The sequence below is a fragment of the Carassius carassius genome, chromosome 14, assembly GCF_963082965.1.
Source record: "Carassius carassius chromosome 14, fCarCar2.1, whole genome shotgun sequence".
Lineage (NCBI taxonomy): Eukaryota > Metazoa > Chordata > Actinopteri > Cypriniformes > Cyprinidae > Carassius > Carassius carassius.
Window position 1 is genome coordinate 20,245,937 of NC_081768.1, and position 27,972 is coordinate 20,273,908.

Genomic DNA, 27,972 nt, shown 5'->3' on the forward strand with positions numbered 1-27,972 from the left:
GAGGAGCATAATACATAATTCAACGATGCATATGCACATATTCATTAATCTCAACCTGGGAGATAACAGAAATTATGCTGTTGAAAGAACTAACCCATAATTTGCTAATTGAAAAAAAAGGAACAAAAGAGATAAAGAGGGACAGGAGAGAGAGAGAATGAGCAATTTGTAACGCATTTATGATAATACCATGACAAAACCCTTATTTCAGTGAGAAGCCATGTGGCAGCCAAATTCCCATCTGTCCTCTCTGCCACCCCTACTGCTGCTGGCATGAAGACAGACTTCACACATGTTTTCCACAGCCATTAACTGTCATGAACCACACAGGCACTGAGAGCCTAACCTGTTGGCTCACAGACGTCTCTCTCTCCTGCCATCTCTATCTGCACTTCATTCAACCCTAAACCTGCTGTAATATCACGGCAGACAGAGATGAAAAAGTGGGGTCAAGAGACTAAAATTATGGGAAGGAATAACCAGATAGCTAAGCACTTCACTCCCAGAGCCTGGTTAGCCAGACTAACTGTCTTTACTCGGCAACTGTGTGGCCTTCACACCCTCACATGGTGGTAGGAGGAGAGAAACGGGGAGAAAGAAGACCAGAGCTGAGAAGAAGAGAGAGAAGAAGGATGCCATTCCTCAATCAAGGCCTGAGATAAGGAGGATTACATAGATATAGAAATAACCTAGACAGACAGGGCTAAGTACAGTTCAGCAGAGTAAGTTTTTGCAGATTATAGGGTGAAACAAAGAGCAATATGGCAGATAGTTAAACGCTAGAGAAAACTGAAGAGCGTGAGGGGGTGGGAGGTGATGGAATAGAGCGAGGCACTGAGTGAGAGGATGGAGGAGCAAACGAGGGATGAGCGACACACACAGAGGGAGAGAGAGAGAGAGAGAGAGAGATAGAGTGGGAGGACCAAGCGCTTGAAAGGCTCCCTGTGATTTTAAAGCACATATTAGCAGAGTGGTTCAGGTGCGGTCATCATGTTGCTATTATTCTTGTGCAGCGTGGCCTGTAATCCAAGAGAGGGGACTAAAATAGACAAACCCTGAGCACCAGAAAATTGGAGAACAGGAAGTTCATTGACATCAGCTGTGACAGAAACCCCCACATGGCTGATTTTAGTCACAACACTCAACTGCAGAGATTGAAAACCATAAAACGGCAATAAAACCATAATTTCAGGCACAGCGTGCATCCAGTGCAGCATTATAATGCAAAACTTCATCTTGTAGCTATGACCTCAGAGAATGGTTCTACCACAACTCCAAAAAATATATATATTCAGATATAAATCAGATTATTATTATGATTATTGACTGACAACATTGCAGATTCTATACATTTAACGGTATTAAAATAAAAAATGTATCCAAAGTTAACCAAACAAATCAATAAACTGACAAAGTATTACATATATAAAACAGGTAATACTGTATATATATATATATATATATATATATATATATATAGTCAATCATTTGCATAAAAGTTTTAGAGCATTTATCGAGTAGAATTTTTCAAGTTTGTTGGAACATAAACTTAAATATACATTTAAATAAATAAAATTTTAGAAATAAAAATCAATTAAACTGAAAAATATAAAAAATTAAATATATAAAAAATAAATAACAGTAGTGCTGCAAACACACTAGCATCCAGCAACATTTGTGTTTGGTATAAATAAATGACACAGAACATCTAAAGTGCATTCTAATTTCGAACTTACATCGCATGCTGTTCATTATTAAAATAAAGTAAAGTCAACCAAAACATTTAAAAGGTTACACTGGTCAGTTTAAATAGACCGTAGAATACCGGTCCACTCTGCTGTTATGCACGTTTTTGCTCATGTGAAGAGGATGATCTTTTCCGTCTAGTTTACATTAAAAAAAATAAAAAATATTATAGTTTAACATTCAGATACATTGCGAATATGGAAACATTTGGATATGTGCAGAACGAGACGTGAGCAATAACCTCCAAATACATCTCGTCAAACCCGCACTCGCTCGTCCTCATATGGATCGGATCAGTTTTCAGATCAGCAAAAAAAAAAAAAAAAGAAAAAAAAAGGCCAAGACAAATAAACATACGTTTTGTCTTTTTTTATTAACATTTAATTATTAAATTAAAATATATGAAATCAACTTAAAGTGCACATGGCATAATATCTTCTTTTTAAAGAGCCACACAGATGGGAAATCAAAAATTACCTGTATTACAGTGTATGATGTAGCGGTCCATCAGTGTAAACAATGTGCAAAGTAATTAAACCAAAAAGTACACGATTTATAAAGTTATTGGCTTCTAAAATAAGGAGTCGACTCTGAATCGCTGAAACTAGTCGTTATAGATTTTAAATCTTTTGCCCATCTCTTTGTACGTAACGAGAACACTTTGCATAATAATCTCCGCCTACCGTCTTGGGAGAAACAAAACTCTGACCTGCCCCACCCCCCACACAGACACTCTGGTTAGTAGTTGGTGTGATAGCATCATGTCGAGGAGACAGTGTGTTTTTAATTGTAAAGGCAAGTTTGTTTTATTTTCACTGCCAAAGAATGAAGAGCAGAAGAACCAATGGCTAAAATTCATTTTTACCACAATACCAGAGCAGTACAACAAATCCATTTTGTTGTGTTCACAACATTTCACTGATGACTGCTTTTCTAATCTCGGTGAGTTCAAGGCGGGATTTTCAAAGCGTTTGGCCATAAAAGAGGGTTCATTACCAACTTTATTTGGACCAACAAGCACCTCCGAATCACAGCCTGTAAGTATGATTATGAAGTTATGTGTTTGTTTTCTCCCGAGCGTCTTATCAATATGTCGTGCTAGCACTATATGTTAATGCTAACGCATTGTTTACCGTGAAGTTGTCAGTTGACCAATCAGAACACAGTATTCTACCGAAAGGTGGGGTTTAAGGAAACTGAATCTTTTGAACAGCTTCGCGCGAACTGTTTGGGGATCTCTGAGAATTGAGGTAATTTTAAAATGATATTTTGACAAAATGACAATGTTTTTTAACCTTGCATGGATTTAAACCTCTTGTACAGGACTTATAAACAGTGAAAGGAAGTTTAGAATTTTCATCTTACTGGCTCTTTAACATAATAGCCCGACTTCTCATCTTCCAGTCTGCTGTGATGAAGTGAGCAGTTATCATCACAGAGCTCTCCGTCCCCCTGGACATCCACCCGTCTGTCGTGAGCGCAACAGAGGATGCTCGGGATAGTTCATCCACAACTTTTTTCTTCTCCTGTTCATAAAGATCTGTCACAATCTTTTCGCTGAAGTGGGTGGGCGACGGGATGTTGTAACGTGGCTCTACGCTCCGTCACGGTTTTACACTCTACACTCTTTCCTTCTTCATTATATCTGACAGGGAAGCCAAAATGCACGGGGCGTTCAAGCTCCTCCGTTCCTCCGCTCGCCATGACCACTTAGTGTGAACTGAACATGCGCAACGTTTTTTTCTTTTTCATAAATCAATCCGCGGGTCACGTGTGTGCCGAGCCGAAAAGATATTAATCTGAACGGATCACGGATCAATGATGATCCATTGCAACACTACTATAGTGTCATTTGAAAACATTGCAGTTGCGTTTTAAAATACAACAACGAGCACCACGAAACCATTTAAAGAGGCGCATTCAGCGGCCTCCTTGACGGGAAACAGTCAACAAAATAAAATGATCTCCAACGTATGGCGCGCTCTCTTCATTTCATCAAATCACAATCACATCTATTCATTTTACAGTCCTGCTACTAGCATTTTATTCAGACTAAAACCCCTTTAATTCGGATGAGAAAGCTTTTTTTCCAAGTGGCTTTTGCACATAATAATGATACCGCTGCGGACGCATTTTGCAGCATTAAGGTTATTAATTGATCGTTAATTTAAACGACGATCGATCATGGAAATTATCGAATATTGACATCCCTTAATACAAATGAGTTGGTGGGAAAATTGGTTATTGACTGCATCAAACCATGCTTCCAAACAAATGTCATTCACCGTTCTGGGCAGCTCCAGGACAGCTGTCTCTCCAAGCGCGGTGCTGTCTGTGAGCGGGGCGGAGTAACGGAGCCCTCAATCAAGCTGCAGTGTTTGTAAGAGCTGCCAACTTCTCCACCCCATTTACAGAGTGAAATTCTCTGACTACCTTTATCTCCCAGGACTGTTGTTGAATCTTCCAAAAAATTTGGCTTGGGGTCCTTCACATGCAGCGGCAGCACTTTCCACCGCACCAATAACACGGGGCTGCCCGCCGACGTGCCTGACTTTAAAATCGGCGCTACTAAACACGGATATCGGCCGATGCCGATATATATTAAAAAATGACAAATATCGGCCCGATATATCGGCTGACCGATATATCGGTCGACCTCTACTACAAACCTTGAGAAGATCTTTCGGGAAGTTTTGGCCATCATTTAGCCCCTCTAGGTTACTAATGAACTGCATGCAGGACATCCTCTTTCCGACGTTCTGAATGAGAGAGAGACGATAGCATATAAATTCACTGTTAGCTGACGCACTGACCTATTTCACAGTTCCTGTGCACTCAACAACGCTACGCAGTGGGCAGTAAACCTGTTAATATTTTGTGCAAAAACAATTCTGCCTCCCCTGAGAAAAGTTTTTACTATTACATTTATGGATGAATTTCTATTTTTATTCCTAACTGTAAAACCACACTCCTCCTCATTCCCCCAGGGGGGAGAAGTGCTCAGAGAATAAAATCCATCCTAAAAACACAGTTCCAGCTCCCTTCACAGAGACTAAATCTTATACATATAAAAAAGAACTGTTGTAATTTCACAATAAAAACCTCATTATAACAGGATTTATTTTTTGTTTTCCACAAAACAGACATGGATATTTCAGAAATGTGACTGGAATTCATTTTAGAAGGTCAACTTTTGCACAGCAAAAACACATTGAAAAATCTAATAAGATAGATAAAAGAGATTTAAAAAAAATGTATTTATGCTTAATAGCTTACTGCATATAAGTCAAATGTTCATGGTGTATGTTTAAAACCTAAATTCATGAAGTATCAGAGAATATTTTCCAAGTTAAAATAACCTTGGGATTTTTATTTTAACCTGCATATGATTCGTTTTTTTGGTGGTTATGTGTTTATGGTACATCAGATACATCTCAAACTCACATGACCATGCAGATCAGTGTTGAGCAGCATCATGGCACAAGTCAGTGTGTGAACACAGTCTGAAACACAGAGGCATAGAACTCACATAAGCTCACAAAGTCAGAGAAAGAGCACCCCATAGTGTTAGTTATATTGTAATACACATTTCAGATGCACAACAAATGCACATTCACACACACACACACACACACACACACACACACACAATGCTGGCATAGCTTACCTTCATTTACAATAGTGTTGGGGTTGCACTGGAGGTATCTTTTCGAAAAATGAGTTAATACTCGCTCCCTCTCTTGTGTCTCTCCCATTAGGGCAAACTGTCTCAAAAACACTCTAAGAAACAAGAACGACAAAAGACAACAAGAAAAACAGACTTGAGTATTTGAATAAACCTGTTGAACATGTGAAATGAGAGCAAATATTTCCTTAACTTCACATGGGAGGAATAGCTAGCTCACCTCAACGCCTGATCCACCATCATCCCTGATAAGTTAAAACAACTGAGATACTCCTCCGCCACCATGTGACTGAAATCGTTGCTGCAAAAGTCATGAAAAGACAAAAGCGTCAGAAAATAAGGTTTTTGGGCCTCATTCTAGGGGTCAAAAAGTCAATCCCTTCGTACAAATAAGTTCACATGGTCATTTTCACAAATAAATAACCTAAAAATAGTCCAGAATAATAAATATTTATTATTCGTTTTTAACTTATAAAATTAACATTTTTAAAATACAGTCCACACTGTATATTTAAAACATGGAGTTTATAATTACTAAATTTAACTTTGCTTCACAAAAGCTCAAAAAACCAAGAAAGAGGAATGAACTAAAACAATACAAACACAATTTCTTAGTATTTATTAATAGTTAAAATGATCCTCACTTCTTGCTCAGGTGACGTGCCACGTCTGACTTCTTAAATCCATCCAGATTGTACAAACGTTTGGCCAGCCGTTTTGCAGCTTGGAGGTCAGCTTTGTTGCCATTGGCCAGAGTTTCAGTGCTGCCCACAGCCAATCGCTCAGCCACGTCTGGCTCGGATTCAGACACCGGCCGTGATGGCCTCTCTCTGGAACGGAGGACAAAATAAATGCATGATGTCTACATGAAAGGTGACACACATTTATTTGAATATGAGTAATAGCATTACTAAGGAAAAGTAAAAGTGGTATACATTTTATTTGTAAAAAGGCAACCCAGATATGATATGTAAATATGCTTGGGCTTAAAATAAGCCATCATAGTCAACTACACAATATAAGAATACTGAACATATTAATACGGACTATTCGCTAAAGCAGTCAAATCATGAGGTTAAATTTGTTTAGCTTCTAGCTCTCACGTCTGAACCTGATATTTTTAGCACTAGCAGTGTGATGTAAATAGAGTCTATCTGATCTACCTATACAGATTCTTTCCCAGCAGATCAACTCAGTCCACCATTCAAAGAGAAACCAGCTTTTAGTAACTAAAAAGCATACCTAACAAACTATTTTGAGTGCATAAACTTGTATTTTTGCCCTTTGTACACTATACAAAAGCACAAAGGCTTCACATACAGTACACACACAAACATAAAGGTCTTCAGCTGATATTCACATGTGAGAGGACAGAAAGAAGTTTAATGTATATAAAGTGTCAAATATATGTTAAATACATTCCATTCTGTCTTGAATCAAAAACCAAAGCGCAAAACTCTAATAACACAGAAGGTCTGAAAAATCAAAACAAGAGCGGCTACCCAAAAAGTGCTTAAAAAAGCATCTACTCTACCTCAGTGAGCCAACTCTGCCTTTAAACCACCGCATTCCAAAGTCTGTTAGATGCACGAGAACCAAAAAAGTTCATGCCACATGCGGATCACCCCTGTCATCTGTCTTTGGTTTGTTCCGAAGTTCTCCATTCCCAACCTACTCCGACCGGATAGTTCACAAACAAGACAGGGGAGGAGACTCGAAGAAAGGGAATGAGGGCAGATTGTTTGTTCTTCAAACAATGGACAGATAGAATCATGGTAGAGAAAACCAGGAAGAAATATAGAGAGCTTTTCCGCCATGGCTTCTAGGATGTTGGAAGAAAGCTTCTACAAAGATACACAGTGACTAAAAGACACACCTTTGTTAAATCTTTTTGTATGTCATACATCAGCTGATATATTAAAAACCTGCGTTGGAATAACAATAACATGATACACATATCATAACTTGTCTGGTGAGGGCAATTAAAGTAGAAAAAAATGCATGACGATGCATGATGATTTGTTACAAATGCCAGCACATATTTCTACACTGTACAGATAAATGCTTCTGAGTGGACATGTTCACACCCACTAAATACTGGGAGGTATACAGGCAAACAATTATCTCACATGTGGTGAGGCTTTACAACATTCCAGTGCTTTGTAAAAAACATTTAACACACCTCTCTTTAACGTTGGATGACAAGATTTACATACCAAAGGAGGAAAAAGACTGCATAATTTAAACATTTTTTGCATGACTTGATAAGCCTTAGAGTATCACATACCAAGGATATGATATTACCTTACACTGACAACGAGTTGCACCCAAATTTTAGGTCTTGACTGATAATGAAAACACGTAATGGAAAAATATATGGACTATATGTCCATATACTTACTATAAGTGAGCTGAAGGTTTAAAAAAAAAATTGTCTAAATGTGTTTCACAATGTGTTGAGGATGGTGTTGAGGATTGCAAGATAAATATAATTGTGATATATTTGTAATATTTTAAGCAACAATGAAGTAATAGTGCTTAAATTCTGTCAATGCTCTGTCAGATTATGATGCCATAATTTGGCATCATAAGTTAATTGTTACCATGGTTAAATCCTCAGGCTAATATGATTTCTGTTAGCTAGCAAAACAAACACACAATATTTTTTTTCTTTTCTTTTTTTTTTTTGTGGTGCAAGTTAACTAAACTAAGAAAAACTCATACCTTGACAAAGGCTACTTTTTTTGGCTGAAACACTGGTAATAAAGAACTTTCTTAAAAGAGTGTGCAGTTAAAATTTTTCTTCAGCGAACATCTATTTAGCCTTCATGTAACTAACTAATTTGTAAAAAACTATGTTGTTGTCTTTTGAACATTTTTTTAAACCTGACTAAAACACATATGTCTTAAATCCCCTGAACTTTTCGTTTTGTCAACAAAAAGTCAGGCCACCCAAACCCCAACAAATTGAGATCATAATGGTCCTCATAAAAACCTTGAATACTGTGTTTAATAATCTGATAAACTGTGAATTGACATAGGTATTCACCAAACACCGGTTGAGATTAGATAACTAATACTAAAACTGAAAAAAGCCCTAAAATAAAAACTACACAAACATTTTAATAATGACAATAATAAAATAAATTGTTAATAAAACTGACGAGTGCTAACAGAAGTAACAAAACATAATCTCTTTAAGGTATCGCAATGATACTATAATAACACTGATAGAGACAATAAATTAAAAGGTCTATATTTTTCTACTCACCGGTATATGGCAGGGTGGGGGGCATACATGTAATTATCCTCCAAGGCCCCACCCCCCCAGCAGAGCACATAACGAGCCATCACCTTAGCCCTGCCCCTTCACACCTTACAGAACCAGCTGACAGGAGCATCCAGCCTGACACATTCTCCACCCTTCCCTGAACCTCCTTTTGTCCAGAACTAGTCTGAGGAGGCTTTAGAAGAAATCTGACCCTCTGCTTCTGCAAGTCCCTTGAACTCTCACTGAAGTCTCTAGTTGCCGTGTTGCTGATTTTTTTTTCTCTACTACAAACTTTGACAAGCTCTTCTTGTGCCCATAGCGAAGTCAGAGGCTTGATACAGCTGTTCATCTGCTTTATTTGCTCTCGTTCTGTCTCGTCACTCCGGCTGTTCCCGCCTTATGCTTGCCTGTTTGTGATTGTGAATGCGTGTTCTTCTCTTGTCAGCTGAGCTATTTTTCGCTGGTGGATATGGTCTGTTTCCTTTCACAACAGTTTACTCCCCCTTTTCCCCTCTTTCCAACCCTCTCTTCCTCTCTTTGTCTTGCCTTGTTACTTTCGTCCCTCCCAGTAAACTCTGTCCGTCTCAACATGGTTCTGTATACATAGTTTGTCTCATTAACAAATGATTAATATGTATAGATCTATAAGAAATAATAAAGGACTGAATTATGTGTTAGAATAATGCTTTGTGTTTCTTCAATATCAGTGGCTTTTTAAATAAAATAATGGACAGATACTGTACAGCCCTGCTGAAACAAAAAGCATTCCCTACTCTCTCTATTTAAAACGCTGCTCTCACCGATGAGACCGAGCGTGTCTGGCAAAGCTCCAGGTCTATGTGGCCCCACGGCAGGAGAAGGAATGCAGCGGATGAGCCAGGTATCAAAGCAGACTGTGTCCGCTTTCAGGTCCTCTTAATAACCACAGTAAAACTCAGATTAAACTTCCAGACAATGTTCCTTATTGTAGGGGACTTGAAAACCTTATGCCACATTAAAATGCCAGTCTTAAAGTTACAAAACTCTATAAAACACTGCTGTTGTCACACAACTCTTACCATGTTTTCAAAGGTCAAATGCATGTATTTTCTACCATCTGCACTATAAAAAAATATTTTCTTGATCGCCATTATTGTCTTTTTTTTTTTTTTTCGGTAAAAACATATTTAAATCAACTTAAATAGACAAAGTGTTTTGCCTCCATTTAAAAATAATAAATCCAACATAAATCTAAATTTATTTTGAATACAGAATAAGAAAAAAGTATTTGATGATAAGGAAAATAAATGTAAGATTTATACAGCAGGTCTTACTATCTTTTCATAAATTTTCTTTCAGAGTAAATCCAATAATTTTAAATTTAATGTTTTAAGTTTGAATGTAGTTTTTTTTATTGGAAAACAAGATAAAAATTCTGATGATATTTGCAAGTGTAGACTTGAAAAATGAACACACCTTTTCAAGAAACTTATTTTAAAAAATTGTGAAACTAAACAAAATGTCTTTGAACCTGAAAACAAAAATAGCAGGCAAAATTACATTTTCATATTGTCTTAATTCTTTAGAATTAGGTGATCATTAATTGTGAAAGAGCATATGCTTTATGGAGAGGGTTGTCAACCTTGATGGCCTCATTGGAGTGAGTCTTTCTTGACATCTGAATACATCACACACACACACACACACACACACACACACACACACGCACACACACACACACACACACACACACACACACACACACACACACACACACAGTATATATATATATATATATATGATAGTATTATCTTTCAATTGTAACAGCACAAAAATTAGACCCTACAATGCAAAAGAATCATCAGAAATAAGCAAATATCATTTAAGAAAACACTGGACATTAGACAATATTTTCAGTATAATACTTCTTATTAAACCTCAATACACCTTCACTTTCTCTTGCGTTTGATCAATCGCACTTCTAAAAGCTTATGCCGACAGAGTAGTAGCAGCAGATAAATACAGATTTAAAAAAACCTCCTAATTTTATAGCACTAAAATGAAATAGAGAGCTTCTAACAGACCCACTTGCACACAGGCGCAACACTGATGCTTCATTTCCAGGTCAAGGAATGTGTCAATCATAAATTCAGTAGCTAATGAGAACATATAACTGCTTGCCCCCACCAAAGATTTGTGCCAGATTGGCAAGTGAAAATTTCTGAAGCATAAATGAAAACTTCAAAAGCGTAAAATACATTTTAGAAGCATAAATGAAAATGTTGTAAGTGCATTTGTAAGTAAGCCTACATATCAGCAAAAGATAGAGGAGAAAACAGTTAGCGAAACATGCAATGTATTAAATGAAACCAAATATTTTGCTTGCAAATTTTTTACGGTTTCAAAGACATTTTATACAGTTTCAATTTATATTTTTATAAGTTTAGTGAAAAAATTACATACATTTTTATTGTCACAAAAATAATCCCATAGACTCAGAGCTATACTCTGATTTATTCTGACAGCAGACAGGAAGGAGTACTAGCAGGAGATTATAGGGCTAAACACAAATCTGACCCTGAGACTGTGGGTCAGTTACAGCACCAGAAGGATCTTGTGCAGTCATGAGAACGTATTTGTTTAGGAACTTCATCCTTATATGACTGCTTGCTACATATAGTTGATCAAAACTATTTCTCCGATTTAAAACAGTTCACATTACATTCAACAGTGGCATCTTTGAGAGAAAATGTATGGAGCTCATTACAAGCCAAAACAGATCGTCTAGAAGACAAAGTGAGCTGGCATCTCAGAACAATCAAAGCTCAGCACTGCTCTCTACTGGTTAATACTCAACTGTAGATTCTTTTTTTTTTTGTAAACAAATCTTAAAACTGAAAGCTAATTAAAACCATTTTCAGTAAACAACTGGTTACTCAAATATGTCAAAATGACCAAATTAGATAGAGCTATGGGTACCATCTGTCATCAGAACAGCTGTTTGCATTTTGAGAGCAACCAGCAGGAATGAGTTTGTCTTTGTGTGTGTGTGTGTGTGTGTGTGTGTGTGTGTCTGCGCTGCCAGCTGTTCCTTTTCTAATGTGTATAATTACTATTATTCTTCCAAATGTTTATTTCACCAGGGGGTTCGGGGGTGTTTACACTACACTAACATATCTGTTAACATGCAGTGATGAGTTATTTATGGAAAATATACCCAGACCGCAACTAACCTTATAGCAGCATCTGTGTCAGAATCAGGCCTGCGGGCTTGATCAGAGCAGAATTCACTGCAGAATGGACTCTCTTCTTCATAGATACCGCTCTGGTCCTCCCTGTACAGACACTCTGTGGGATCAGACACAGCTGGTGGTTCGGGGGATGTCAGAGGAGCAAAGTTCAGTTCAATGATCTGCTTGGCACTCTCACTGATCTGACTCTGGATCTCAGGAGTGAGGGTCGGAAAGTCAAACGTGAAGACTGGTGGGCCACTAGGGGTGATGTCTTCACTATCCAGGCTGCTGTAAGAGGTGCCCTTAGCACGGTGTGACTCCATAATGCTCTCAAAGTGTCTGCTGAAAGAGTCCGAACCATCTGATGAGATTCGGCAGGGGCTGGTGACGGAGATGGGAGACTTCAAAGCCATGTGGCTGTCAGGATGGCAATCTGGGGGACTATAAGAGGAACATAAGTCATAGATGTGTTCCTATGAGTGGTTAGTCTGCCTCATTTAAAATGAATTAAAATGATGCCAGAGTACCTTCCTAAGATTTAAATGGTCTTTATTAATGAAAATTCAAGTTTATTTGTATAGCGCTTTTTACTATACAAATCATTGCAAAGATAATGCAAAAAAAATAAAAAAATAAATTAAACTGGCAAGTTAATACTGCAAAAAACATTTTAATATTGTTTTATTTTTTTAAGTTGACACTTTAAGTTGACACTATTTTTCTACCCGGCATGAAAATACATAAAGAGAAACTACTGAAAATATGGGTGTCAACAGAATAAAAAAAGTGTAATTAGTCTGAAGATTTCCAACAAATCTTTAAAACTCGGAATGAAAGTTATACTGTATATTTACATTTATACTACAGTATTTTTCTTAAAACATCTGCCATCCTGGATGTTCCCAAGAATACAGACCCAACATATCAACATGTCAACATATATCTTAAAGTTATCGACTCTTGCCCATTTTGTTGTTCTTATGGTCAAGTGAGAGTCCTTTCTTGCATTCAATGGGATGTGAATTGTGGATATGTGTGTGAATTCACAATAGTGCAATGGTGCTTAATTGTAATTATTCTACACTCACCCTCTCAGCAGTCGACTAAACACTTCATCTCCCTCGGGTGAGGCATTTTGCCTCTTTTTGTCGCCTTGCATCCTCACACTGGCCCAGCTCACCACCTCTTCATCTTGCAGCTCCTCCTCTCCATCTGTGTGTGGGCATAGCACTCCCTCCAGGGGGCTGCTGCTGCTGGTGCCTGAGGTGCCCAGCACACTGCGGTTGCTGCCAAATGCAGAGTCCACCTCCTCCTGTTCTGCCAGCATGACCTCATCAAGGTCTGTTTCCCTGTAACAGCGCAGGGGCACTGCATCTATGTCTGTCTCTGAATATTTGACACTACGTTTGATGATGCCCGCCTTATTAGAGGACCCCACTGTGGGATGATGGTTTATCAACTCCACGTCGACTTGCTGTACATTGTGGCCTGGGGATTTCGAAGAGCCAGTTGATTTACAGAGTCTTGAGTGTGTTGTTTTAGGCCTTACGTCGGTAGACAAGGGTGGAATGGGTGTCGGAGATTTACTGGAACAACCACTGGAGGGTGCAGTGGAGGAGCCTGGAATAAGGAATACCAAAGGATTGAGAACTGTTTGTTTACAGTAAATTGTTTTGGCCACATTTTTATTCTATTTGCAGAAGTTATTATCTAAATGGGTTTAAAAATAGGCTTTATTAAATTTACAGCTGGTCTATCGGTAAGCCCCACCCCCCTTATTTATTTTTATTTATTTATTTAATATCATTGACTCACTAACTTTAATGTTAGCTAATTTTAGCCAGAGATACCTTGCTGAAATGAGATAATGACATATACGTTCTGATTTTTACTTGTTAAAAAGATTTTAACTCATTGTAACTTGAGAGTATGACAACCAAAATATTTAAGTTTTGACGTCATTGTGATTGGGGTCAAATGCTTAGGGACATTTTGCTCTGTTTTGTTTGGGTTTAGGAAATATAATAAAATAAATTCTATTGGCCATTCTCTCAGGATACCTGTAATTAGTGTTACAAGTACCTCAGGCACATAATTTTTTCATTTTAGAAGTATTAACACCGTCAAACTGATGAAAGCTTCGGATCTTCCAGTGTTTCTCTATGGCGCTGGAACCTAAAGATGTCCAAGTTCCACTCCCTGTGCAACTGATACTCGACTGCCATTGGCTCATCTGCATTCGACGGGAGGGGCTTACCGATAGGTCAATTGTTTGAGTATGGCACTATCAATGCCTAGGACAAGAGTTTGTTTCCCAAGAAATTCATATATTGTTTTTAAAAATTATAGCCTGAAACTGTTTTGGATAAAGGTATTTGCAAACTCTATGAATGTCAAGGTAAGTGAAAGAAATAACCACCTAAAACAAGCATTTCTTAAGAATAATTCAAGTGACTCATTCTCTTCTAGCCTCTCTGTTTGACATCAGTGAATTGAAAACACCTACACACAGTAAAGAATTCAGAACTCAATGAACCTAAAAATAACCCATCTGAAGGCTAAAGGAATTACAGATAAATACATAATTTTTCAAGAAATGTACATGTAAACACATAAAACCACAACTAAAATCTAGCAAAGCTGAAACATATATCAATTAAAAGGTCAATTTAAGTAAAGAAAAAAAAGTATAACACATTAGGAGGCGATGAAAAAAAAACAGAGCAAAGTTTAACAGAGAAGGCAAATCCTAATGTGATGCTTTGGGAATGAGGCTTGTTACATAATTGGATTAAGCATTCATAATGAGGCAAACAGCTTGTTTACAAGAAAAGGCAAATTAAATAAATAATAATGACATTTCAGAAAGCTGGCGACTGGAAGTCTGAGTTGGTCATCTAAGAAATTCTCACCTTTTGTTTCACGTTGATCTTGTTGATCAGTGTGGGACCCAAACAAGAACTCCCATTTGGCACGAGCAGTCTTCTGTGAGTGCAATGAAGGCCTCAGTGAAAATGGTCCACTTTCAGACTACAAACAAAAACTGAGTTATCAGACAGCTAAAATCAAAAGTGAATTAATGCATGAGATGAACCTTAATGTGTACCAAGATCTGTATGCCTGTGTTTCCAGAGTCAGGACTCTTCTGGCTGGTTTTGCTAGATGTCTCTGAGGATATGCAATCTTTCTCATGTAGAGTGCTCTCTATAAGGCTGCCTGTGACCCCACTGGAGCTCTGTGATGCTGTAACACTCCACTCCTTGTTAGTCCTAGTGTCAGCTTTCATCTCATTTTTCTGCACTGGGACACTACAATGATTCTCTTGGGAGACTGGTGTTGTTGGCCTATTCCTCTTATGACTGTCCATCTCCATCAAGTTTCCATTTTCTCTGGCCAAGCATTCCTCTATCCCATGCTTTTGATGAGTGGTCCAGCTTGGTGTCTCTAGGTTAGGCCTTGTGAAAGGTCTCCTGCTGCTATCTGGGCTGTCTTTGTGACCGCTGAGTGTCCCATACTGCCTACGCTCATAGCTAGGTGTATGATTGTCCCTTGTGTACTGGGAAGGCATGTGCCGATGCAAAGTCGGGCTGTCCTTCCCAACCAACCGTGTTCTCTCTATCCTAGGGTCTCTTATGGGTGAGGATGATATTACATCTGATCGGTTCAACCTTGCTGGAGCTGCCGGAGATGTACTTCCAATGTGGGGCAAAAGAGGGGTTGTTTGAACAGAGTGGTGAACAGTCTTGATAGACTCTTGTTTCCAGTTATGCTCCTGAGCAGGAAGGTTGCAATTAGAGGGAGTTTCAGGGCCCTGGAAGCTAGCATAGAGATGAGGCTCTCTTGAATGTCCCAACTGGGAACTGTCAGACCTTACTGTGTCTGTTGATGATGGGGTTGGAGATGGAGACCTCCTGGCTTCCATATGTATGGAAAGTTTGGTGGCTTCTTCGGCTAGTTTACGAGCCATATCGGGACTTGTGGCTGGGGATGCGCTGCACCTTCCACTAAGTTGGTTAGCTCCTTCTTCTACCTTATTTTTGAAATTAGCCAGGTTAAAATTAACTCTGTGGGCTTGCCGTGGACTATCAATTATGGAATGACTGATTTGTTGATAGCTTGATGGTTGAGTTACAATCATAGCTGGTACTTCGTGTTGAATAGCTGTAGGCTTACCAGATGGTAAATTTGGGCGATACCTATACCCTTGCACTCTTTGGTTTGAGACCTCCTGAGTGTTTGCGGTTGAGTGTGTCATGTTAAAGTAAGCTTGTTTGGCATGGTTAGACAGTTGGTCTGTAGCAGGGCTCCTTGGAATTCTATAAAACGGACTATTCCGCTCATGGTCCATTAATTTTGCTTTAGTGGGCAAGGTTCTAGAACTGCATGGTATCACTGGTGATCCAGACCAAGACCGACAGCGACGCTGCTCTCCTGTCCTGTCATCATGACTTCCATCAAGACAGTTGCCTGCCAGTTTTTGCCTTAGTTGAGGGGAACCAAATTCCTCCAATGCTCGATGTGTAGCTTCTCTGGCAATGGAGTCTAGAGTTGCCCTCCTAATGCTCGGGGTACCCATATGTGAGTTGCCTAAACCTTGACTAAGCTGTTTTGAATTACAGTTGTTCATGGACTCCAAGCTGTTGAACCACACTGGGTCACTGAGCCTTTTCCTAAGGTGGAGAGGGGTAGCTTTTTCCTCCATGTTTCTGTTGAAAGGATTCTGAGGCTCACTTTGGCACAAAGAGCTATACTGACCCTCTAATAATTTAATGTGAGCTTTTTCAATGTAACTGAAAGTGGCAACAGATCGCCTTCCTTCATCTCCTACCTTCATCTTAGTTGGGCTGAAAGCTTTACGAGTTCCACTGGGAGTTGGAGGGGCAGTAAAACGTCCTGAAAGGTGATGTTCCCTCCCAAAGCAGGGGTCACGTTCAGAAGGAGCACACACCAAATGACAAGTATTTGCAGCGGGATCTGTCTGAAGGGCAGACAGTAACTGGTTTATCTCATTATAAGGTAAACTTTTCTGGTGTTGGGTCAACGGTTGGTCTAAGCCATGTCCTGGATGTAGCTGAAAACTTACAGAGTGTCTAGATGTTGATTTATTACAGGCCAAGCTCTGGGTGCTGCTTCCACCTTTATGCAGCACTCCACGTGGGGACGTCCGGCCATGTGGTGCATTAGGGACACCATACTGTGATGACTGAAGAATGTCTGGTGCTGTCAACATGAGGGAGTCTGTTTTTTCCACATCTCCCAGGTCTTTTCCTTCTTCATCAGTGACAGATCTCACCTCTACATACAGGTGGAGGATTTTACCTGACTGAGACATAACCGACCAAAAGCAACCTGATCTGTCCTATACCACAACACCTGTTGTCTGTAATTGATTAATCACACTGGTCATCTTGTATGCTCTAGAAGTTTGTTGCCATTCACATCTGAGAGCTTGGATGGACTCCAATTTCATTCTCAAAATCACCTATAAGAGACAAACAAGAATACGTATTTCAACTTATTAGATACAAATTTTTTAGAAGAGGTTCAGTATGACATGAGTATAATGACCAGTATAACTCACTCTAACATAAACACTAGCAATGTGTTATAAGTCTACAGTATTTTGAACTCTCATTTAAGTATTCAAATAACTCTCACGATAACTTTAAAGCAAAAAAAAATCTGAAAGGACAAACCACCTTGGCTCCTCTTGTTAATACTGTACTCCAAAACAAGCCGATTGTGTTAACTGAGGGCAAGAGGATCTAAATGTGTGACATGCTAATTAAAGAATGTAAAGCAAACTCCACATACGTAAGCACCACAGCATTGCTGGCGGTCTCTGCCTCACTCCCTCTTCATATTGCAAAAATAGTGGTAACTAAAATCTACAGTAGCTCTCTCAGAGGTATAATATTATTACCTAAACAGAGATACTAATAAGTACTTCTCTTGCATAATCAAGTACATATTAGCTAGCAAAGTCGTCATCCTTACCGAGGAAACCCTTGCTGGTTAGGTTAGCTGGGACCGGCATCCAAAACATAACATATCCTTGTGACCATACATATAGAACCCCATATATCTTTCTCCTGTAATGCATTCAGTGCGGATGTATTCAACTGCAATCACCTTTACAAAACCTCAAAGTAAGCTCACGTAGCTCAGAAGAGAAAGCTGATCATTACAAAATGCCTTTGAGGCTTCGCTCTCTTTGATGCTCATAAGCCAGTCTAACCTCTCACATGCTAGTCTCACACAGCTGCTTGTGTTCTGTCAGCTCTTGTGAGAGAGGGGAAGTGTGGCTGCGTTTGGATGTGTGCCAGGTGTTGCGCTCAATTGACTGAGTCGTACGCACTCAGCATCATGACCACCACTGCAGTTATGGGGGAGGAGGCAGGGAAGGATAGTACATAGTTTTCACACACATATTTATTCGCATGTAGGGAAGTTCTCTAGGCCTCTCTTCTCTGTTTCTCTAACATACACACACACACACACACACACCATAAAAATCCTTGAAAAATGTTATGCATCACATTCACAAACCAGACACTAATAATGCCACAGAGTCAAAATACATAGACAGGTAGGGCGACTTATACATGACTTAACTCTCAGCTCATAATTGCAGTCAGTCTGAATGACAGAAGCAGAGCGTTTGGATGTGAATAACAGATTTTTACACTCAAAGCCTTTACTTACTGCAGTCCTCCTGCAGTGCTTTAGCTGAAATGTATTGACTATACTGTACGCCTAGTAACTTAACCTGTTTTAGATGTTCCAATGTAACCTGTAAAAACTTGAAATTGATCCCCCTTTAATTAACTCGTTGGATCAAATTCCTTAACTGAAAGAACACACCACATTCATGACAAAATACTATCAGATAGATGTTTGTTAGAAATTAGCTAGAATTAGCTACAAATATAAGTAGATGTCGAAAATCTATTACTTTGTTTATAGTACTACTTTAATATATTTTTCAAATAATAAAAACAAAACTAACAGTTTAGATTAGGGAACACATATTCACTATTAACTAAAAGTTTTCCCTCAATAAAGACCTAAACACAATGGATACGGCCATTTGTAAATTGATTGTGTCTGGCTTCCGGGGTCATCCGCTTCCAGCTATTTTTAGCTGTACAAAACAAAAATGGCTCGTTTTGCTTCTTGAAATTGCAAATTGGTGTATCTTAGCATATTATTTTAATCTATTATCTTACTCATGAACACACTGGTTTGCAGTGCGAACAGTTTTACCATTTACTGCACTTTGTTATTATTCTCGTTATTTCCCTACAGCAGCTAAGGAACCAGAAGTCTGGTACATTTACAGAAAACTGCTTAGTTCCGTGTGGAAAAATAAGGTGGATGAGGTTAAGGGATCTTGAATAATGTCATGCAGAATAAGCCTTTATTATGTTATAAAAACTACTAATAAACTGTCAATATGCTACTAATAATCAGCTAGTTAATAGTGTTTCCTAATCTAAAGTGTTTTAACCCACAAATTTTATAATTTTCATGATGAGTAATCTTTGAGATTAAACCCAACAGTTTTATTTTAATTAAGGAAAAAAAAGAAGAAGAAAAAAACAATTTAGCTTTCATATCTTTAATTCTCCCAAAGAGTGAAGAAATATATGGTGTAATTTTAAGGTTATACAGTATATATATATATATATATATATATATATATATATATATATATATATATATTGTTTATAATACAGTAATTTAAGTCATTGCGTACTATTTAATTGCTTTAATCATTGAAAATGACAAAACTAGTTAAGGAAAGTTGTTCAAATGCATATATTTAATATATCTACTTTCTGTTAAGCAGACCTACTTTTCCTCTGCAGCTAATAGGATTCGTCCAGCCCCTCCTTCTGTCCTCACTCCTGTAACTGTTACATGAACAGGCACATAGAAACCAATTACAGTCAAACCCCTCCCTTTACCTGTTAACTCCCCTCTCAACCGCTACACTGCAGCAGTGGGAACGCAGTAAATTCCCTCCTTCAGAGTCTTCAGAAAAAGATGATATTCATGTGTATGAAGTCTCTGTGCCTTCCTCTCTTCTCCACAGAAAATAAAAAACAGCTCCGGCCAGCATTATTGGCTCATGCATACTGGATTTACGCCACCCACACGAATTAGTGCGTCTTCTCCAACGCCACTCCCCCCCACACTGAAAAACTGTCTTAGCCCAACAGGACTTCCTGCACTCAACCTGTCACTCATGTTCTTAAGCCCCACCTCATTCTAGAAATAAGCCAATCAGGTGCGCCAGCTCTCTGTCTGTTCTGCGAAGTACTGCATTTCGCAGTAACAGAGTGACAGATGGTAAAAGGTTCAGCTCACTCTGCAGAGGGGGGTCTAGCCAGAGGGAAAGCCCTTTGTAAATAAGACTTATACAGTAACAGGGGTTGAGAAAAGGCCACTGGGATTACAAACTAGTGACCTGAACTGAAACAGTCCTGAGTCTCAGCAGACACTTTTGTGAATTTATAGTATATTAAAGATACTAGAGGTTGTTTTACTGTAATTTTTTTTTACAATATAGTTCTACAAAGATTATACTTCATTGTGAACTGGAGATGACTGTGATGCGACAGAACTGTAATGATAAGCTGTGCTTGCATTATAGCGTAAACTCTTAGCTACTTACAGATTATCTGTAAGTGTAAACAGCACTAGGTTGGTGTGTTCTGTTCCCAGAATGCATTACAGCATGAAAAAAAATTTTTTGCTGGCTTATACTGTTATTTATTTATTTTGTTTGTTGAATTACTAAATATGGTATTTTAAAAAAACATCTCCCAACGTTGTTTGGTTCCCTATGTTCTTTCAGATACGGAACAAAGCTGTTGAAAATATTTTCCAAAATATATTTTTGTGTGTTCCACAAAGGAAAGAATACAAGTCTGAAATGGCATGACATAGAAATTATGTCAATATTCATTTTTGGTTTGAATATCACTTTTGTTTGTTTGTTTCATTTTTGGTGTCATTTTTCCAAAAGAGCCACAGTAAAAAAAAAGAATCCAATAACATTTCAATAAGTTACTTTTAATAGGTCCCCTAATAACTAAAAACAAACAAATATGCAACAATAACAAGTTGCAATATGGAATTAATTGTGCATGCCTTTCACTGTGAGGTTAAGTTAACCCCTGAGAAGCATAAATCCTCTTCAAAGTTCAGTCTCTGTGTGTGTATATGAGTGAGTGAATGAGTGAAGAACAAAGAACTGTGCTTACGTTGACAGTGTTTATGTGAATACTCCCCAAGGTGGGCATTTTGACATACTTCTATCAATGCTTTGTTATAACGAGAGGATTCGTAAGTGCATAGAACTCAGTACTAGAAAAATATATATAATTAACTGAGCATTGAGCGGATTTTAACTTAAATGCCTTTGATTGGCCATTGCATTAAAAAGATCAACAGATATATCAGTGATTAGCTACATTGCTCAACACTGCATGAACATGTTGTAAATCATGATTTTCACATAGACAGTAAAAGAAATGGACCCAGCGACCCCACTGGATTCAACGGAGACAAGTGAAGTCAATTAGAAGCACGCACTTCCTGGGGGTCGGGCTTACTACGCAGACTCAAACTGAGCTTGATGATGTAGATGTCACGTGAGCAACCTGTAAGTCTTCTAATCGCTGTCCCAAGAGAAATCTGAATCACCCACCGAATCTTGCAGAGAAGGCGAGCGTGAACAGGAGATAATATTGGGAAGTATTCTGATTAATTATCTCCCTTGACTTTATGCCTCCACGTCCCCCCAATAGCCTCATAGACAGTAAAAGATTGTCTGCGAACTTCTCCTCCTGTCCGTACGGTAATTTCTCTACTGTGCGACAGAGAGTCGCTTGTTATGATGCAATCGTTAGCCTATTTTTTACAAAAACTGCTTCTATGGGACCATAACATAAGATACAAGGTAATAAAGCCTTTTATTCATTTACGTGTTTCTTTAGAAATAATTAATGGACAAATGGAGTCTTTAAACGCCTCAGATGTAAAGTTATTCGCTGTCAAAGTGACGCCAAAATGAATGGGAGTCAATGGAATGCTAACAGCAGGTGGGGGTCCGCTAGCCAATGGCGGCGCCCAGGGGTGCTTCAAAAAAATATGAAACCCTGCCCCCCTGGATTTTCATCAATGCGCCAGATGTTGCTTGAGCCACAGGTTCCTGGCCATTGCTTTTAATGTTGGAGATAATTTGTGATGCTTATTGAATATAGGCTTGTTAAAGTGTTTTAAAATTGAATTAGCCTCTCCTTGTGAAGCACTGCATTGACTACTGCTTTCAGCATATATTGCACTATGTTTTGTGCATGACTATAAAGGCTGTGATTTTACTGTACTATGACCTAAGGCAACAACAGATGAAAATCAAATTAAAACACAAGATTTTCTATTAAATAAAATATTAGGAGAGATATTTAGAATAAAAAGACATGCCTGTTAATGTAGCTCTTGGAGGGACTTAGCCCCAGCAATTTGATATACTAGTCACTTTGAATGAATAACTCAAATATTTCATACATTCAGCACAGTATATTGGCTAACAGCATTGTGCTTGCTGCCTCAAGAGGATTGTGTTACATAAATCAGCAAAACTTTAAGAGTCAAATCCATAGTCTGGTGGTTAGTGCATGTGCTCCAGACATAGTAAGCCATAGTGCACAATCATACTCATTCATACTCATACTCTCTACAATTTCCTGTCCCCCCTTTACTAGATACACTATTTGAGTAGCTGACATGACGTTATTAGATTTTTTAATATTGTATAATCATTAATCAAGTAATGATTTTTATAACATTATACTAACAGAGACTATGTAACTATTTTAATGTCAAAAAACTGTATGTAATTTGTATTTTAAAATATACTGTAGGTAAGGGTTAGGATTACAGTGGGGTCCCAAAGTCTGAGACCTCTAGTGAAAATTAATCTTTGTATTTTTATTATTAAAGTAGTATTAAATTCAAATGTAATTTTGAATCCCAGGTTTTTACATTTGCATTTATTCATTTAGCTGACGCTTTTATCCAAAGCGACTTACAATTGCTATATATGTCAGAGGTCGCATGCCTCTGGAGCAACTAGAGGATAAGTGTCTTGCTCAGGGACACATTGGTGTCACACAGTGGATTTGAACCCGGGTCAAACCAAAGGCAATCTATTGACTTATCTAATATATAATAAAAAAATTATGAAACCAAAAAGGCACATCATACTGTAAAAAAAATGTGTGTGTTTTACTCCAATACTATTTCAGCTTTTCTACTTCAAAATGTCATGTTTAATTCAATGACATTTCTTTGTAATTATATGTGAAATGTATAAGCAATTTCAGAATCTAAATTGTTTAATTTTTTTCAGTATACATAACATGAAAGTAGTTTAAGAGTAAGAGTTTAGGTATTATTGCATTAGTGCTTTCCTGCATTACCTATATGTATCTGAAAGCTTTGGAAAGAATACTTTACTCAGACTGATTGATCTTAGACATTAGCTTCTAAGGTGACTGACAACTACAATGGGCGTTTAGGGTATATAACAGATCTATGATAAAAAAAAACTCCTACAGCAAACAAAGCAGTCAGTACACTTGTGTCTGTGTCTTTAGGGAGTGCCCATATCAGAGCACTTGCAGGAGGCCCATCTGAACTATAACTTTGTCAAAAAGTGCTTTCTAGCTCCTAAAGTTGGATGAACTTGGGTTTTCTGGACAAAATACACAACTAATCTATAATCTATAGCCTAATTATATCTCTGTACATGTCTATATATCTTGCAGTTACTTTGACAGTTTGAATTTTAATTTAATTTTGACATTTTAAATTTTGCAGGTGCCTAGGTAAAGGGATAGTTCAGTCAAAAAAGAAAAAAGAAAAAATCACATTCAAACCCTGTATCACTTTCTCAAAAGAAGAGTTTTTATTCATAGAATGAAAGTCAATGAAAGCTGACTTTCACAGTATATAGACAAAACAAAAAATACTGACAAAATGTTCATAACTGATGACACATTTTTCAAGGTGAACTATCCTTTTTAAGTAAAAAGGGGCAAAGAAGTTTATTACATTTAATCTGTGTTAATTTGTCAAACTATTTTCACCTCTTTCTCACTTTTCAGTTTTAAAACACCTAGAGCACAATGGTTTATTTTCTACATTGAGGTAGAAATTACAAACTATAATTAAAGTATTAAATCCTAGATTTCTTGTGATACTTGTAACTACACCAAACTCTATCATATAAAACAGACACACAATAGAATTATTAAACTATTATTTAAGCACTGTAACTAGAAAATTCATGGATTCATGCAATTTATGAGGGGCTTTGAGGAATATTTGTGTTTCTTAGATGTACAATGGCAAAAGGTTGACTATTTTGGCCATTTATGTCAATACAGGGATTGAAGATGGAATAAACTGGGCCAGAAAAGTCAACACAAAATGAGTGAAGCAAAGCCAGCGTATCGCCATCATAGAAGGACACATTCCCTTTCTGGATATCTACCCAAACTCCAAGTTTTTGGATAGTTTTTCTTACTGCCAGTTGCTTTTCATTTGAGTCCTGACAAATGAGGTATTTTCCATTACCATGATAGATGTAGCAGAATGCATTGTCAAAGTCACCGTTGCAGTGCTCTGAATCCTGATCTCCAGTAGCTGACCCATATGACAGACCAATCAGCCAGAAGGGTTTCTTCCACACAGCCACTTCCCAGTAATGGGAACCGCTGGAGAATCTCTCCTTGGCCCGGACACTGTACTGAGAGCTGATGTTTGTTTTCTGTTTCCTCTCTGGGGTTGGTTTCTTACTCCAGTGTACTTCCAGCCTGTCTGCTGACACCTCCAACTCAGGGTGTGCTGTTTCTGGGTCTAAACATATTGCACTGATACCTGTGGGTGGGAAAAAATTATATGTCACATAATAAGGTTGGATTATTGTTAAGTCAGTATGAGTCTTTTATCATTGTGCATTGAAACATCACACTTACTAGACCACAGCCGCTGAGTGTTCTGAAAGACAACGTCTTCTAAGTTATCAACCAGCTGTACAGCGGTCTTCATCTTGTCTAGTGCGCCGTACTCTTGCTCTATCACAGACACAAATGGCAAATCCACCTGGGAACTAGAGCGATGATGAAGGATTTTATTATTAAATATTGACTTTGGTACCAATGTCTCAAGGCATAGTACTGTATAGAGGAAAAACACTTTTAAAAATTAACAGATTGGACATTTCAATCCCCATAAAATATTTAGTTTCTCATAAAGTGCAATTTCAAGAAAATGTAGAAAGCACTCACCCTAGTCCATGTTTTTTGAAATGCTGTAAAATCAATTTCGTTTTCTGTTAGTGACCAAATAAAGATATAAAAAAGCAAAATATATACTTAGAAAATAAACTTATAATATGCACCTGGAGAAATCTGACATCATTCTCTTCCTCGAGGAGAGTTTGGCTTGATCTCAGGGCAGCATTAATATCATTAACATGACACTTTAGTGACTCACTCCTCCAACTCAGCCACTTACTGGTGTAAATCTCTTCTGTTTCCAGAATGGCCAACATCAGCTTCTGATCCTCCTCAATGTGGGCTTTTATCTGGCTGTATTTCTCAACTATTCTGACTCTATATGCTTCTGCATTTTTCTGCAAACCACCACAAGATGTCAAAAAAATCTCAAAGCCTGGTGAACTTACAAGCTAACAGAAAACAGCATATCAAAACACCTCTTGCTGCAATAAGTTCAATACATTTAATTGTGATGTGTACAAACATTTATTTGGTTTAAATGTTTAGTATGAGACTCATATTGAAATACCCACCGACAACTCAGAAAACAATGGCTCCAAATCTTGCAAAGCAGACTTAGCTAAATGCTTTCTTAATAGAAGAAGTGATTTGTTGGTCCCCAACACCTTCTAAAAACAAGAGATGTTTCCACAAGTACTCAATACACTGTTACTTTCCACAAAACTTCAGAAATAATAATGGCCTATTAAGTAATTTGACACTATATTTCTAACACAATTTAAAATTATATTAATATACGCATGTACAATCTGTAAATATATATTTAAAATATGTATATACTTTAGAAATATTTTACAATCGATAGATTGTGAACACTTCTATCACTAGACCAATCTATCAAAATCATGTTGTTCAGTCAAATTATTTGAAATGTAATTAATAAATATATCCTACCTTGAACTCTGAGCATGCCTCTCGGAGCGTAACAGCTTGATGTTTTTTGTGTGAACCAATTGCAATGCACAGACAACACACGGCAACCTGGTCCTCCTGACAGAAGAGTTTCAGCTCCACCCATGCTCCTTACACTTAAAGGAAATCAAGTCTTCAGTTACTTCTATGATAGAGTGCCCTCTTAAAGCCTCTCTCTGCTGGTGCAGGAGGGTGTGAGCCGAGCACAGAGAAGCATCGCACGTGAGGCAGCTCTTCACAGCCACCTCAGTCTTCCCGATGCACTGGTCACACATGATAACTGAAGGTGACGTTTGAGATGATTCTTCCAGCAGAGGTGCTCTTGCAAAGACATCCTGAGTTTTCCTTTGAAGACCTGACTTGATCTGAAGCTCAAGGTCAGGAGGAAAGAGGATTTGACATTCCGGACAGAACAGTGGCCCTTCTTTATATGTTTCTGGGTTGTCCATGTTCCAGACCACGCGGATGCAGATTTGACAGAAGTTATGGCCACATGGAAGGCGTACAGGATCTGTGAAAGGCTCTACACAAACATGACATTTTAGTTCTTCTTGTCGAGCATCCATGTCAGCAGAACTTCTACTGTCTGTGTGTGGTGGCCCGGCATTAATATTTCAAGGATGAGGTTCATATTTAAATGCCATTATGTTATAAGTGTATACAATTACAATAAACTACGCATGTCTTCTAATGCAACAATATATAAAATTTTTCAAACCCCAATTATGACGTGCACTGATAATCAAATTAATCTAATTTATTCAAGTCTAAACACAAATATGGAAGAACACCACACCAAAAAGCACACAAATGCCTTTATTGTTAAAAAAGTGTCAAATGTCATATATATATATATATATATATATATATATATATATATACAACCTGAATTCCGGAAAAGTTGGAATGTTTTTTAAATTTGAATAAAATGAAAACTAAAAGACTTTCAAATCACATGAGCCAATATTTTATTCACAATAGAACATAGATAACATAGCAAATGTTTAAACTGAGAAAGTTTAAAATTGTATGCACAAAATGAGCTCATTTCAATTTTGATTTCTGCTACAGGTCTCAAAATAGTTGGGACGGGGCATGTTTACCATGGTGTAGCATCTCCTTTTCTTTTCAAAACAGTTTGAAGATGCCTGGGCATTGAGGCTATGAGTTGCTGGAGTTTTGCTGTTGGAATTTGGTCCCATTCTTGCCTTATATAGATTTCCAGCTGCTGAAGAGTTCGTGGTCGTCTTTGACGTATTTTTCGTTTAATGATGCGCCAAATGTTCTCTATAGGTGAAAGATCTGGACTGCAGGCAGGCCAGGTTAGCACCCGGACTCTTCTACAACGAAGCCATTCTGTCGTTATAGCTGCAGTATGTGGTTTTGCATTGTCCTGCTGAAATAAACAAGGCCTTCCCTGAAATAGACGTTGTTTGGAGGGAAGCATATGTTGCTCTAAAACCTTTATATACCTTTCAGCTTTCACAGAGCCTTCCAAAACATGCAAGCTGCCCATACCGTATGCACTTATGCACCCCCATACCATCAGAGATGCTGGCTTTTGAACTCAACGCTGATAACATGCTGGAAGGTCTCCCTCCTCTTTAGCCCGGAGGACACGGCGTCCGTGATTTCCAACAAGAATGTCAAATTTGGACTCGTCTGACCATAAAACACTATTCCACTTTGAAATAGTCCATTTTAAATGAGCCTTGGCCCACAGGACACGACGGCGCTTCTGGACCATGTTCAGATATGGCTTCCTTTTTG

The 27,972-nt window shown here is 38.0% G+C and overlaps 2 protein-coding genes across 5 annotated transcripts in view; both read right to left on the bottom strand.

Annotated features, from left to right (window-relative positions):
• Positions 1-20,039, bottom strand: part of psda (pleckstrin and Sec7 domain containing a) — a 35,783-nt gene extending 15,744 nt beyond the window's left edge. Inside the window, exons 1-10 of one of the 3 annotated variants that reach the window (XM_059566526.1) lie at positions 19,885-20,039; positions 15,021-17,396; positions 14,827-14,944; positions 13,003-13,534; positions 11,915-12,355; positions 6,076-6,261; positions 5,652-5,732; positions 5,414-5,526; positions 5,191-5,249; positions 4,416-4,505 (exon numbers count right to left, since the gene is read on the bottom strand). In XM_059566526.1, coding sequence (XP_059422509.1) covers positions 4,416-4,505; positions 5,191-5,249; positions 5,414-5,526; positions 5,652-5,732; positions 6,076-6,261; positions 11,915-12,355; positions 13,003-13,534; positions 14,827-14,944; positions 15,021-17,246 — 3,846 coding nt within the window. In that variant the 5' untranslated portion in view covers positions 17,247-17,396; positions 19,885-20,039. Of the gene's footprint in view, positions 1-4,415; positions 4,506-5,190; positions 5,250-5,413; positions 5,527-5,651; positions 5,733-6,075; positions 6,262-6,965; positions 7,107-8,702; positions 9,176-11,914; positions 12,356-13,002; positions 13,535-14,826; positions 14,945-15,020; positions 17,397-19,884 lie in introns of those variants that run through there. The other 2 variants (XM_059566527.1, XM_059566528.1) reach the window with 2 other exon arrangements.
• Positions 20,040-23,947: 3,908 nt separating this feature from the next.
• Positions 23,948-25,983, bottom strand: LOC132156597 (E3 ubiquitin-protein ligase TRIM62-like). 2 transcript variants are annotated; one of them, XM_059565544.1, is made up of 5 exons: positions 25,803-25,983; positions 25,392-25,625; positions 25,279-25,301; positions 24,967-25,100; positions 23,948-24,868 (listed from the first exon to the last, which is right to left on the bottom strand). In XM_059565544.1, exons 2-5 carry the CDS (start codon positions 25,542-25,544, stop codon positions 24,291-24,293), a joined length of 888 nt encoding a protein of 295 aa, XP_059421527.1. In that variant the 5' UTR covers positions 25,545-25,625; positions 25,803-25,983; the 3' UTR covers positions 23,948-24,290. The 2 variants fall into 2 exon arrangements, with proteins under 2 accessions (XP_059421527.1, XP_059421526.1); XM_059565543.1 differs by having other exon boundaries at positions 24,961-25,100.
• Between the last annotated feature and the right edge of the window lie 1,989 nt (positions 25,984-27,972).

What these genes read in the sequence shown, in the direction of transcription:
- LOC132156597 (XM_059565543.1), bottom strand. Translation starts at nt 25,544, where the DNA reads ATGTTGGCCATTCTGGAAACAGAAGAGATTTACACCAGTAAGTGGCTG. An exon ending in ATGATGTCAGATTTCTCCAG is followed by an intron (nt 25,302 to 25,391) that starts GTGCATATTATA and finishes TTGATTTTACAG; the next exon opens with CATTTCAAAAAACATGGACT. An exon ending in TTCAAAAAACATGGACTAGG is followed by an intron (nt 25,101 to 25,278) that starts GTGAGTGCTTTC and finishes TCATCGCTCTAG; the next exon opens with TTCCCAGGTGGATTTGCCAT.